At 42.7% G+C, this 13,776-nt stretch overlaps 1 protein-coding gene across 2 annotated transcripts in view; it reads left to right on the top strand.

Annotated features, from left to right (window-relative positions):
- The window catches only part of DOCK5 (dedicator of cytokinesis 5), a 219,521-nt gene that overhangs the window by 175,370 nt on the left and 30,375 nt on the right, over positions 1–13,776 (top strand). For both annotated transcript variants that reach the window (XM_067039910.1, XM_059071707.2), the window contains exons 38-41: positions 1,432–1,551; positions 6,297–6,386; positions 8,482–8,586; positions 13,482–13,623. In XM_067039910.1, the coding sequence (XP_066896011.1) occupies positions 1,432–1,551; positions 6,297–6,386; positions 8,482–8,586; positions 13,482–13,623 (457 nt within the window). The remainder of the gene's footprint in view (positions 1–1,431; positions 1,552–6,296; positions 6,387–8,481; positions 8,587–13,481; positions 13,624–13,776) is intronic.

Genomic DNA, 13,776 nt, shown 5'->3' on the forward strand with positions numbered 1-13,776 from the left:
TACCTAAATAATACATGTATATTGTTCTAAGCTTTGGAATTAAAAACTGGAGTCCTCTGCTTCATCACTTCCCCTAAGTCCACCATTCACAGTTCATACTCAAGACTGGGCCACCAGAAAGCTTATTGTATATGGGTTAGGGAGGAGGGCTTGTTGACTGTGGGACGATCCGAAAGAAACCAGTGTCAGTGACTGTAGGTCTTTTCGTTTGTGCTGCTCAGAAAATTCAGCTCTCCTATCCTGGCATAAGGTATGAGGTGTGGATGCTACTTTTTCCCCATAGAGCTACTCAGTAGGGATGCTGCTCATTAAGTATAGTCCACATTTTCATCATTGGTATGAGATCCCATCTTGATCATGTACTAAATCACTGTATGGAGGGTCGGGGGGAACCTCTTTCTAGATTTTACATATTTTGCGTGGGTCTCTGTCAGTTCTCGCACCAGGACCACACTGTTTCAATTATCAGTATGTTTTATGACCTAGTAGTTTCTCTTCATTCCTCTTCTTTTTCAGAGTTTTCCACCTTATTCCTTTTTGTTTATTTTTTCACATGGACTTTGGAATCATGAAATTTAAAAATTAATTTAGGGGAGAATTTCCATGTTTATAAAATAGCATTTTCTTATCCAAAAGCATGGTGTGACTTTCCATTTGTTCAGGTCTGCTCTTGTGCCCTCCTGTGGCGTATTAACATTTTCTGTGTAGAAGTCTTGCATATTCCTTGCTATGTTGATCCCTAGATATCTTTTCTTTTTATTTTAATTATGGTTAAATACATATAAAATTAAACGTACCATCCTAGGCATTTGTAAGTGTATAATTTAGTGGCATTAAGTATATTCACATTGCTGTGCCTCGGTAACTGATCGTTTGGGGTTTATTCTTGTAGGGGTCATTTTTCTTCTGTTATCTTCAGCACGGTTATTATTTATATGAAATCTATCTCTAATTTATTTCCAAATATGTTAATTTTGACCCCACTACTTAATTCTCTCATTATTTGTGGTAGGTTTTCAGTTGGCACCCTTTGTGAATGGATTGATTATGAAGAATACAATCGTTGCTTTCACATGATAGTTTTACCCCCCTTTTTTTGCATTTTTATACTTCTGATTTCCCTCTTTTATCTGTACTGAGTGGTAACCAGTACAACCAGTCATGATGGTTGGCAGTCTCACCTCATTCCTGACCTTCATGGGAACACCTTGAGTGTCCATTTGGCATACACTTGTTTTGAAGCTGGCGTGTATATGTATATGCGTGTGCAACTTTTGTGTTTAATAAATCATCAAAAATACATGATTGAGTCAAAGATATATACAAATATTTCTGCGAATTTTTGCAGCTGAATATTTGTTACATTCATCTCCTTTAAATGAATTGATGGGTTGCAGCAATCTCTTGTGTTGCTTTTGTGTGTTTTTTCAGTGGTCTGACAAGCCCTGTGTACCCCATTTGCTTCAGAGGGACACTTACTATGTGTATACCCAGCAAGAGCTTAAAGAGAAGCTGTATCAAGAAATCATATCGTATTTTGACAAAGGCAAGGTGAGTGTTGGGTGGTTTGTTTTTGTATGAAGGCAAAGGAGGAAATGACCGCAATACTTATACATTGCAGTTCTGATCTTCACCAGCCAGAGTTAGCGCAGAGACCCCTACAAGACAGCCCAAACTTCAGACACCGGCTGCAAGTTCAGGGATCCCCAGGCCACCAATTGACTATAAATCTGGGGAGGGAGTGCCTATGGTTTCCGCCCCCCTCAGGTTTGATACTATACTAGAACAACCAACAAAACTTGGTAAAATGCTGTTCTTAACGATTACAGTTTTATCATAAAGGATACAAATCAGAACCAGCCAGATGAAGAAATACACAGGGCAAGGTCTAGGAGGGTCCCACGTGCCTGGCTTCTGTGTCCTCTCCCCGTGGATTCAGACACATCACACTCTTGACAATCTGATGTGCTCACCAACCAGGAAGCTCATTTGAGCTCTGTGTGCAGGGTTTTTAATTTTTTTTTTTTTTGCCGCACCACACGGCATGCGGGATCTTAGTTCCCCTACCAGGGATCGAACCCACGCCCCTTGCAGTGGAAGCGTAGAGTCTAACCAGTGGACCGCCAGGGAAGTCCTGTGTGCAGGGTTTTTACTGGGGTGTCGTTATATTGGCTGGACTGATTGAATCATAAACCACATGAATAAACTCCATCTCCAGCCCCCATCTCTTCCCTGGAGGTCTGGCTGATACTGTATAGTTCAAGGCTCCAACCCTCGAATCAAATGGCTGGTGGTTCTGGCAGAGGCGAGCCCCCATCCTAAGACTGTCCTGCCCACTATGAGTCACCCCGTTAGTATCAACTCCCATGTGGTCTGAGAGGTCCACCATGAAGAACAATGACACTCTTGTCCCTGAGGAAATTCCAGGAGTTAAGAAGCTGCCTCCCAGGATCTCAGGACAAAGACCAGACAAGTTCTTTATTACGCAACAGTGACTCATAACTTACACTTTACTTTTCCCATGTGGATCTTTGAATTCTGATATTTGTAATGGGAGAGAAAATGAATAGATTAATTAAGGTAAGAAAGGCAATAAATAGCGATCAGTTATCTTGAGGACACATAACCCAAGGGAGACTGCGGTGGGCAGCCCAGGGCCTCACTCTCTGTAACCGTAATGGTACCTTTTAAAGTTTGCTAAGGGCCAGGAGCTAGTATAATCCTTTTCAGTGCATTCTTTTTTTTTTTTTGTTCCCGTATCTCTTCCCTCTTGCGTCACCCTCCCTCCCACCCCTCTAGGTGGTCACAGAGCACAGAGGTAATCTCCCTGTGCTATGTGGCTGCTTCCCACTAGCTATCTAATTTACATTTGGTAGTGTATATATGTCCCTGCCACTCTCTCACTTCGTCACATCTTACCCTTCCCCCTCCCCATATCCTCAAGTCCATGCTCTAGTAGGTCTGTGTTTTATTCCCATCCTATCACTAATCTCTTCATGACATTTTTTTTCTTAGATTACATATATATGTGTTAGCATATGGTATTTGTTTTTCTCCTTCAGACTTACTTCACTCTGTATGACAGACTCTAGGTCTATCCACCTCATTACAAATAACTCAGTTTCATTTTTTTTTTTGGCTGAGTCATATTCCATTGTGTATATGTGCCACATCTTCTTTATCCATTCATCTGTTGATGGACACTTAGGTTGCTTCCATGTCCTGGCTATCATAAATAGAGCTGCAATGAACATTTTGGTACATGACTCTTTTTGAATTATGGTTTTCTCAGGGTATATGCCCAGTAGTAGGATTTCAGGGTCGTATGGTAGTTCTATTTAGTTTTTTAAGGAACCTCCATACTGTTCTCCATAGTGGCTGTATCAATTTACATTCCCACCAGCAGTGCAAGAGTGTTCCCTTTTCTGCACATCCTCTCCAGCATTTATTGTTTCTAGAGTTTCTGATGATGGCCATTCTGACTGGTGTGAGATGATATCTCATTGTAGTTTTGATTTGCATTTCTCTAATGATTAATGATGAGCATTCTTTCATGTGTTTGTTGGCAATCTATATATCTTCTTTGGAGAAATATCTAATTAGTTCTTCTGCCCATTGTTGGATTGGGTTGTTTTTTTGTTATTGAGCTGCATGAGTTGCTTATAAATTTTGGAGATTAATCCTTTGTCAGTTGCTTCATTTGCAATTATTTTCTCCCATTCTGAGGGTTGTCGTTTGGTCTTGTTTATGGTATCCTTTGCTGTGCAAAAGCTTTTAAATTTCATTAGGTCCCATTTGTTTATTTTTGTTTTTATTTCTATTTCTCTAGGAGATGGGTCAAAAAGGATCTTGCTGTGCTTTATGTCATAGAGTGTTCTGCCTATGTTTTCCTCTAAGAGTTTGATAGTGTCTGGCCTTACATTTAGGTCTTTAACCCATTTTGAGTTTATTTTTGTGTGTGGTGTTAGGGAGTGTTCTAATTTCATACTTTTACAGGTAGCTGTCCAGTTTTCCCAGCACCACTTATTGAAGAGGCTGTCTTTTCTCCACTGTATATCCTTCCCTCCTTTATCAAAGATAAGGTGACCATATGTGTGTGGATTTATCTCTGGGCTTTCTGTCCTGTTCCATTGATCTATATTTCTGTTTCTGTGCCAGTACCATACTGTCTTGATTACTGTAGCCTTGTAGTATAGTCTGAAGTCAGGGAGCCTGATTCCTCCAGCTCCAGTGCATTCTTTAGAGGTTGTTAGCTAACACCTGGGGCACATCCCATCCCCAGGTCACTGCCTGCCTGACACCTTAGGCTATAGGTAACAGGCAACTTAAATGCCTATGAGGAAGAGAAAGTAAAATAAACATGTAAACTGGGCCACCAAGTCATGGAATCTGTGATTAGCTGCAGAAAGCATTCCAGCTGGAAGACTTTTAAATTTAAAATTGAAGAAAAGCATAGAAAGGGTAGGGGGAGAAAAAAAAAAGTGTGTGCTATTGAAACAAAACAGATTCCAGATTTGACTCTTTTCAAGGGCCTGCCACTTCCAGCCACCATTCCTGTTTTACCAGTGGAACCTGTTGATTAAATAAATAATCATCACGATAAAATAGCTACCATCGATTTAGTGCAAGTTACTGTTCTGGGTGATTTTCAAGCTGCTTTTCTAATTTAATTCTCCCTATAATCCTATAAGGTAGATATTATCTCTATTTTACTGAGGAAGAATTTGAGGCCCAGAGAGCAAGTATATTTGCTCAGACTTTTTAGCCTCTGCATCCCTTTACCCTCTTAAAATTGTTGAGGACCGCCAAGAGCTGTTGTTCACATGGATTATGTCTATTGATGGCTATTAATTTCTAGTCTTAGAAATTAAAACAAAATTTTAAAATATTTACTTGCTTGTTCTTTTAATAATAACAAACTTATTACCTGTTAATATAAGTCATATCTATTTATGAACAATGACCATATTTTCCAAAAAGTGAGCAATAGGAGTGGCATTGTTTGACATTTTTGCAAATCTCTTTATCATCTGGCTCCATAGAAACAGCAGGATTCGAATATCCGCTTCTACATCCAATGTGGTGTGACATTACACATCCTATAGCCCCTGGGAAACTCCACTGTAGACTTATGAGAGAATGAGCATTGAAAAATTTTAGGCAAATAATATTAGTATTATTAAGAAGATGGTTTTGACCCCATGGACCCCTCAAAAGGGTCCTGGGGACTCCCAGGGACCAGGGACCACACTTTGAGAACCTCTGTGCTAGTCTGTCTTCCTTTCTCTTTCGTTGAGTTAGCATTTGGTGAATGAGGAGTGAACTGGGCCCCATGGTGGTGTTGACTGGTCTCCTGCACCAGGCCCAGCTGAGGCCCATGTGGCACATTTCAAAGAATTTTCCATGAACCAGGGCCAGAAATTTCAGAAGGGACAAATCTGGCAAATGATATTAGATTATTTAATTTTAAAATGTTTTTACAACTGTATGTGAACTGTACACATGTTCCTTCGGCAGCCAGAAACAGTGGAACTCAGCATGTGGTTAACAAGACTGAAGTAGGAAATTTCCAGATGTTGCGTTATTAATAGTATCCAGCTAAGAGACATTTTATGAAATACCAAAATGAACAGAGTTTCATCAGTCTGAGATGCTAGCCTCAGATGCCAGATATGTGCCTTTGGCTGTAACTTACCTGTTCATAAATGCTGTAAGGCATTTCCTGAAGCTCTCGTTGACTATGTAGATAGTTTAGTTAGAAATAGGAAATCAGTGCCCTAACTTGGAGAAATCGTTTCCCAAATTCCACACAACAGTACGATCAGACTCTCTTTCATACCTCCGCTCCTCCCAAACAACCTGACTCAGAAGGAACACACACACACATCTCAAAACCAGAACAAGAGCCCACACCAACTTCCTTTCCCCTCCAGCAAGACTTTCATGCTCTCAAAGACTAGGTCTTTGGAACTGGTACCACTCCACTTTCCATGGTCTTTAGTTCATTGCCCTTTAAACTCAGCATTGCTTTGTTTGAGGACACGTGGTGTTCTTCATGTTCTTACAAACACAATTAACAGAAAATGCCCCCTGGCAAAGCGGCTAAGGTACAGTAGATTTTTGATGTCAGAAAACAGGGTTAGTTGATCCAAGCCGTGAGGTACATTGCGAGTGTCCGCAGAAACTCAACCCACCTGACTCCCTAGTCATTGCCCAGTGACTCTCCAGTGGCTCTTGCAACTGGATCAATGACTGCTTTGTTCTCCACTAGTAACCCTCCTTTTCTTTTTCTGAAGATGTGGGAGAAGGCAATCAAGCTGAGCAAAGAGTTGGCTGAGAATTATGAGAGCAAAGTATTCGACTACGAGGGCCTGGGTGATCTCCTGGTGAGTCTGGGTCAGAAGACATCAAGGCTCTGGCAGGGGTGCTATTCGTAGTGTTTGTGAAAATGGTTTTGTAAGTTTAAAAAAGATAATTGATGTTCTTTACAATGGAAAAGTACACCTTGCTTAGAATAAAAATGAAGAGAAATGAGGTCTAAAAGCCGTTACCGCTATTTTTCCAGATTATCTTTGATAGGGGGCTCAGGATCCCTGTCTACAGCCCTCTCTCCTCTGTGCCTTTTGCTCCTCTGTGGACCCTCCATATCCCAGGCCCAGCACCCCTTTCCCCTCTCAGTTACTCCGCCTTCCAGGAAGCCTTTCCACGTTCCAGATGTTTTCTGACCATTTGTTCATCAGAATTACTTGTCCTGTGGTCCACATCCTCAGGGCTCTGCTGAATGAATGAACTGCTCATCTTTGAGCTCTGTTTTTTATCTTTATTTTCCAATTTTAAATCTTTTTTTTTTGTTTAAAAAAATTTTTGTTTTTAGTTTGTTTTTGTGTTTGTTTTCTATTGTTTCTTATTGTCCTTTATCTTGATTCTCCAATTTTGCCTTCCTCCTGCTCCAAATGTCCCTGAACTGCTCTACTTTTTCTGTGTTTTTTTGTTTTTGTCTTTTTGTTTTGTTTTGTTTTTTATTGTTTTTCATCTTGATTCTCCAATTTTGCCTTCCTCCTGCTCTGAATGTCCCTGCACTTCTCAGCTCTTAGAGTCATCCTGACCTTGTGTATTACACCTGGCTCTTGGCACAGATCACCTATTTCAAAACAGTAAAGCGAAACAAAAATAACCTTTTCCATGCCCAGTGGGAGGCCAACACAATATTACATTGGGTCATTTTCAGTGGAGGAGTCACAAAAGGTCAGGTCACCCATTGTCATGTAATAATTGGAGGAGATAGTTGTCAAGATCACTGCGAAAAGAATTTGCCCCTGTATGGTATCAGCTCCTGCCATCATGCAAAAAGTCTCAGATCAATTTTCACAAACTAAATTGAGCTGAGGCATGAGCAATGTAAAAAGTCACCTCTCCAAGAAAACATTGTGATAGAAAGCTTCACTGAGGTAATGTAGTGATCACCTTGGTGCTGACCATTGTGGGAGGCCAGCTGTCAAAGCCCCCCAGGTCTGGCTACCTATTTTGCTTCCTTTAAGGCTGAGGCTCTATGCCCTGCTTGGGAACCCTCTCCCCACAGGAAGCATTAAAGATAGGGGTGGTACCAATATATACAATGGAATATTAGCCATAAAAAGGAAGGAAATTGGGTCATTTGTAGAGATGTGGATGGATCTAGAGACTGTCATACAGAGTGAAGTAAGTCAGAAAGAGGAAAACAAATATCGCATGTTAACACATCTATGTGGAACCTAGAAAAATGGTACAGATGAACCGGTTTGCAAGGCAGAAATAGAGACGCAGATGTAGAGAACAAACAGATGGACACTAAGAGGGGAAAGTGGCGGGCGGGGGTGGGATGAATTGGGAGATTGGGACTGACATGTATCCACTAATATGTATATAATGGATGACTAATAAGAACCTGCTGTATAAAAATAAATAAATAAAATAAAAATTCAATTACGAAAAAAAAAGATAGGGGTGATACCAGATTTGAAAAATAGAACACCACCACCACCTTCTGGGCACCTGTAGCTGAACCGAGGCCTTCAATCGAAACCACCTGCATGAACTGGAAAGTTCTCTTTCTTTCCTCATATGTCTCTGTTCCAGTGCAGCCACCCACCTGAATCTCAGAAAGTGCTTCTTAACCTTTAAGGGGTCCTGAAAGTACTTCAAGAAACTGGTGAAAGCTAAACCGTCCCTCCCTCCACAGGTGAATGCACACACATCTGTCCTAATACATGTAACTGCAAGGATTCCCAGACCCTCCCGGGGCATTCGTAGATGCAGGTCCAAAACCGCCCATCCAGGGAAAGGATAATTCTTTGGCCCACAAGATATTTTATAAAGACCTTTCATTTCTCTCTGTTACGTGAGAAACAACAAAGCAAATAGTCTGAGCTTTTTTTTTTTTTTTTTTTTTTTTCAGCCGTGCCCTTGTAACCTCCCTATGGAATGTCTTGTTTTGTTTTCCAGAAAAAAAGAGCCTCATTTTATGAGAACATCATTAAGGCAATGAGGCCTCAGCCTGAATACTTTGCTGTTGGCTACTATGGACAGGGCTTTCCTTCTTTCCTACGGGTAAGAAGCCTGAGGGTGGTCTCCCCAGCCATTAAGCCCTGCAGTCTGCAGGAGGGAAGGTCTTCATTTCTTTTCCAGATGGGTCTAGTGTGTTAGCAGCTGGAGACCCCTGTTCTCACTGTGGGAGGTTAGGGAGGGAAACCGCTTCCTGAGCGGCTGGTCTCTTCACCCCCGGTCGCCTCTGGTATTCTGGCAGCTCTTTTGTAAAATGACTTCTCCCAGGTGGAATGAAAAAGGGAAAAACAAAACCATTCCCTCAGCTGGTCTGCTGCTGAGGGTCAGCCGGGGGGTGGGGGGGTGGGGGTGTGTGGATTGATGTATCTAATTGTTTATTTTATTTCCAGCTAGAGCTAGTTTGAAAACAAATATCCCCAGGACAAGACTGCAAAAGGTTCACAAAAATAAAAACAGTTTTGTTGGAATAATGAGAAGGACCATGTTTATCTTCTTTCTCAACATTGTTTAGAATGTAATACTGATTTCACAATCGAAAAAGCAACCCCCGCCCTCAAAAAAAAAAGCCCTCTTATTTTCTCCCACAGAAAAGAAGCCTCTTTTAGTGCCGAGCTATGTTTAAATATATATTATCCATCTTCCTTCCCCTAATTAAAAGAGAAAGAAAGAAAAAAGTGGAAAGGAAAATACATTCCTTTACGGCGCCTAGTAAGGAAGTAGTTTATTCATTCATTCCATAACTGTTTGCTTAGGGCCTACTGTGTGCCAGGCATTAGCGATACAGTGCTGTAATAATCAGATGTGGTCCTTGCTCTCATGGATTTTACAACCTAATGGGTGAGTTGTTAATTAAATAGTCGCACAAACAAATATGAAATCGAAACTGACCGAGACAGGAATTCTGTGCTAGATGAGTTGGTTAAGCAAGGAGTATTTACCCAAGCAAAATTAAAACCTGTGTTCACATAAAAGTTGTACGTGATTGTTTATAGCACTGTTACTTATAATCACTAAAGATTGGCTACAGCTCACATCTCCCTCAGCTGGTGAAGGGATAGGCATAGTTGTGGGACAGCCAGCCATGCAGTGGAAAACTACTCAGGAAAAAAAAGGAATAAACTCCCGATACACATAACCACAGGGACGAATCTCAGATGTATTGTGCTGAGTAAAAGCAGTTAGACCTTAAAGGCTACATACTCTGTGATTTTATTGATATGACATTCTGGCCAAGCCAACACTTACCATAGGGATGGAGAGCAGGTCTGTGGTTATTGGATCTGGTCACTGGAGCCGGTGGGGCGAAGGTTGGGCTGCAAAGAGACGCGGGGAGATTTTAAGTGGTGATGAAACTGTGCTATATCTTAATTGTGGTCATGGTTATGTTTGTCAAAACTTGCAGAATTTTACACTAAAAGGGGTAGATTTTTACTGTGTGTCAGTTATACCTGAATTTTTTAAGAATCGGGAAAGACTTCCCAGGGAACTTCTGCTTCAGCTGGGATTTGAAAGGTGAACTGGGAGTCAAGAAGGTTAAGGGGATAGGAAAAGGCGTTCCAGGAAGAGGAAACAGCAGGCAAGGGTATGGTAGGGGCTGGGAGTGAAAGACAAGTGCTGTGGGAAGAGAGGGAGCTGGGGAGCCGTGGTAGATTTTTCTGTGTTGGCAAGGTCATCTGGCTTTGGAACGGAGAATGGGTGGGACGTGCGTGTAGATAAGCCCCTAGAGACCGTGGCAGATGTTCAGCGAAGAGATGACAGGTTGGCCTAGGGAGGTGGCTTTAGAGAGGAAGGGAAAGCTTAGTGTGATGGAGATGAAGTAACAGTATTTGATGATTGATGGGATATGGCAATGAGCAAGAGGGAGGTGCTAAGGATGATTCCTCGCTCTCTGGTCTGCATAATTGATGGGGCAGTGGAGCCATCCACTAAGATGGCGACACTGGGAAAGGACAGAATCATGGAGGAGAGGATGAATCCACTCACTGAATAAATATTTATTGAGCTCTTATCAATATCTTATGAATGATAGCAAATTTAAGACCAGAACCTACCGCAGACCCATATTTATGGACTTTGCTGTAATATAGGCCTGGGGGCAGAGTCTAAAACAAACCCGAATCCCTGCAATTGTAGAGCTTCTGTTCTGGCTTGGAGAGACAAATAAATAAATAAATACTAAGATAAATAAGTAAAATAGTGAGTGTGTCAGATGGCCTAGAACAGCGCCTCCTACAGGGTAGACACTCAGCAAGTATCCTAGAGAAAAATGTGTCAGGGGAGGTGAATGGAGAGGCATGTGGTGAGGATGGAGTTGCAATTTTAAACGGAGTGAATAGGAAAGACTTCGGTAAGACAATGACACCTGAGCCAAACCCTGAAGGACGTGAGGGAATAAGCCAGGCAGCTCTCAAGAGGGGGCCAGGCAGTGAGAACAGCAGGTTCAAAAGCCATGAGGCTGGAGATGCATGAACAAAAGGGCAGCTAGAGAACGGGCTCAGAGAGCTGTGGGTACCAGATTGCAGAGGGCCTTGGGGATCTTTATAGGTTGTTTGGTTTTAGACATACTCTATGTGAGGTAGGTTTGGAACATCCAAAAAATGTGAGTCAACAATTTGCTCTCTGGGTCTGGAACGCAAAGGAAAGTTCTAGGCCGGAGATAAAAGTTGGGTAATTTACGTGTCGTTAACACTGGTTGTAGATAAGGTGGCCAAGGGAGACTGGAGTAATAAGAGTAGAGGGTCTGCAGTAGGTTCTGGTCTTAAATTTGCTATCGTTCATGATAAGATACTGACAGCTACCACACTCGTTACATGTGATTATTGTGTCACATGGAATGATGGTTATGAACCGGAAGATAATCAGTGGTTCAGTGAAGTTGAAAAATTGGGGTCTAGATCATCTGCTGAGTGACTGTGATTTTGGCCAAATCACATGACCACCAAGTCTTGGTTTTCTGACCTTGAACTGAGGGAAATTGCAGGGCTGGTTTGAGAATGAAATGAATAGCAGATGGGAATGCTTTATAAACTGTACAGGAGTTTGTAGATGTTATGTGTTGTCAGCGTGTACTGAAAAGTAGAGAATCCACGTGAATTACGTAACCTAAATGCCCTTGCATGTTACGGACTATTTCCCCAGACTTAGAAAGTATAAAATTATATCCTCTCCCCTGACCCCAAGCAGACGTCCGTCTCTTCTGTTTTTGTCAGCGGCATCACTGTTCTTCCTGCTCCAGGGCCGTTACCTCAGAATCCTCACCGACTCTCCCCTTCCTTTGCTCTTTACCAAACACCAGAGACTCAAACACCAGTCCCTGTAGCTCCTCCTTCCCGCACAGCGTTTTGCCAGGGATCCCTACAGTTGGATAGATTAGGTTGACTACACTTCCTCCTTCATCCCATTGCTCCCTCCTTCTAGAACCTCCAGTGAATGTCCAGACCTTTGGACCATTGACCTGCCTTTCCAGGCCTTTCAGATTCCGGCTCATCCAAGCGTGTTTCTTCTACCTGCACTCCGTACTTTCTGCCTTGGGCCTTCTCCTTCTTTTCATTTCCGTGCCTGGCTGTCCTCACCTCGCCTCTCCTTTCCTCTCCTGACCCTATCCATCCATCTACATCCAATCAAGTCTCGTGTCCTCCTGGAAACCCTTTCCTTCAGGTTGAGCTGCTTTGTGCTGTTCTGCTTGTCTGGTTCCTTCCACAGTTATGGTCCACATCGTACACTTAATGCTTTCTTATACCCCGATCCCTTAACCTGCCACAGTTTTGCCTGAATGATGAAATTGCATAATGCATGTGTCAGCCACCTAAATCTTTCCCAGCTTGGAAACATTTTATCATCAATTCCAAAAGATCTGGCAATTTTCACTGCCCTCCGTGTTGAGCATAGAAGGTATATTGCCTTCAAGGTACTTAAATTATCTCAATTCTCTTACTTGCTCATTTGTTTACTTGTTTTCTATTTCTCTCCGCCAGAGCAGAGTTACTGTTCTGTCCCTCGCGTCTGGCATATCTCATTTGCTCGATACATATTGGTTGTGTGAATAGACAAGTGATTTAAAAAAAAACATTTTACAGGACAATATGGGCCCAGATTTTAGTTAAAAATGGATCACGTGTGGGCCTTAAATACTAAGTACTCATCTGAGTGACCATCAGAGGAGCAGGAACCTTCAAAACATGGCTACATTTGAACTTGCAACAGCTGTGAGGTGAATTTCTTCCATGCCTGGGGCCTAGAAAATTTCTTTTCAAAACATCCAACTTTCTTAATGTTATTAAAGAGAAAAAGCTGCAGTTTGGAATGGAGAAAACAGTATTGAGGGCAGTTATTTTCTATGAGACTTCAATGTGGCCATCCACGGTGACCTCCAGGATTGGCTTGGGACAGCTGTAGATTAATCCTGTTCTCTGTTCCTGTCTCACCTGTTGTGTTGATTCGCTTGGTACTTTCGAGTTCTCTAGGCAGTGCTGCTCAGAGCGCTGGTTCCCTAACTGTTACTGGATCATGATGAGAAAGGAGCTTGCACCTCAAAGTAAATGAATGTACTTCCTTCCTTCATTGAGAACTTCTTGCCATGAAAAGTATCAGCTAAACTAAACAGCATGCCTGGTAACATCCTGGATTTCCATTAGGGTGCAAACTCCTTATCTCCTTGTAGATCGGTGTAGGCTATTTGCACACCAGTTGTCATCCTTGGGCCATACTCTGAGAAACACTGCATGAAGCATTTTCATGCCTGTGACTTAACTCCCCAGATAAGCTGTGAGCTCTTTCAGATACGATGGCTACCGTGGAGCGCCTAGCAGGTGCTCAGTGGGAACACGGTGGGGGGTATTGCACTTGGTCTGGGGAGGACAGCGGCTTCCTCGGGACCAGGCTCCCCAGCTGTCCCTCCACTCTTCATATTTAATGCTTTCCCTTGCCCTCCTGACCTGCAGAACAAGATCTTCATCTACCGGGGGAAGGAGTACGAGAGGCGAGAAGACTTCAGCCTGCGGCTGCTGACCCAGTTTCCCAACGCCGAGAAGATGACCAGCACCACGCCCCCAGGAGAGGACATCAAGTCCTCCCCCAAGCAGCGTATCCTCATCCTGGGGTCATGGCTCAGGGGCTGTTGAACCTGCAGCAGCCCCAGCCCAGCCAGAGAAGCTGAGGCGTTCCATCCCATCCCTGCGCGCCGATAGGTCCTGGCCTCAGACTCATTTAACCGTCCTGACTCAGTGCCCCATTGTG

Source organism: Kogia breviceps, chromosome 8 (genome assembly GCF_026419965.1).
Source record: "Kogia breviceps isolate mKogBre1 chromosome 8, mKogBre1 haplotype 1, whole genome shotgun sequence".
NCBI lineage: Eukaryota > Metazoa > Chordata > Mammalia > Artiodactyla > Physeteridae > Kogia > Kogia breviceps.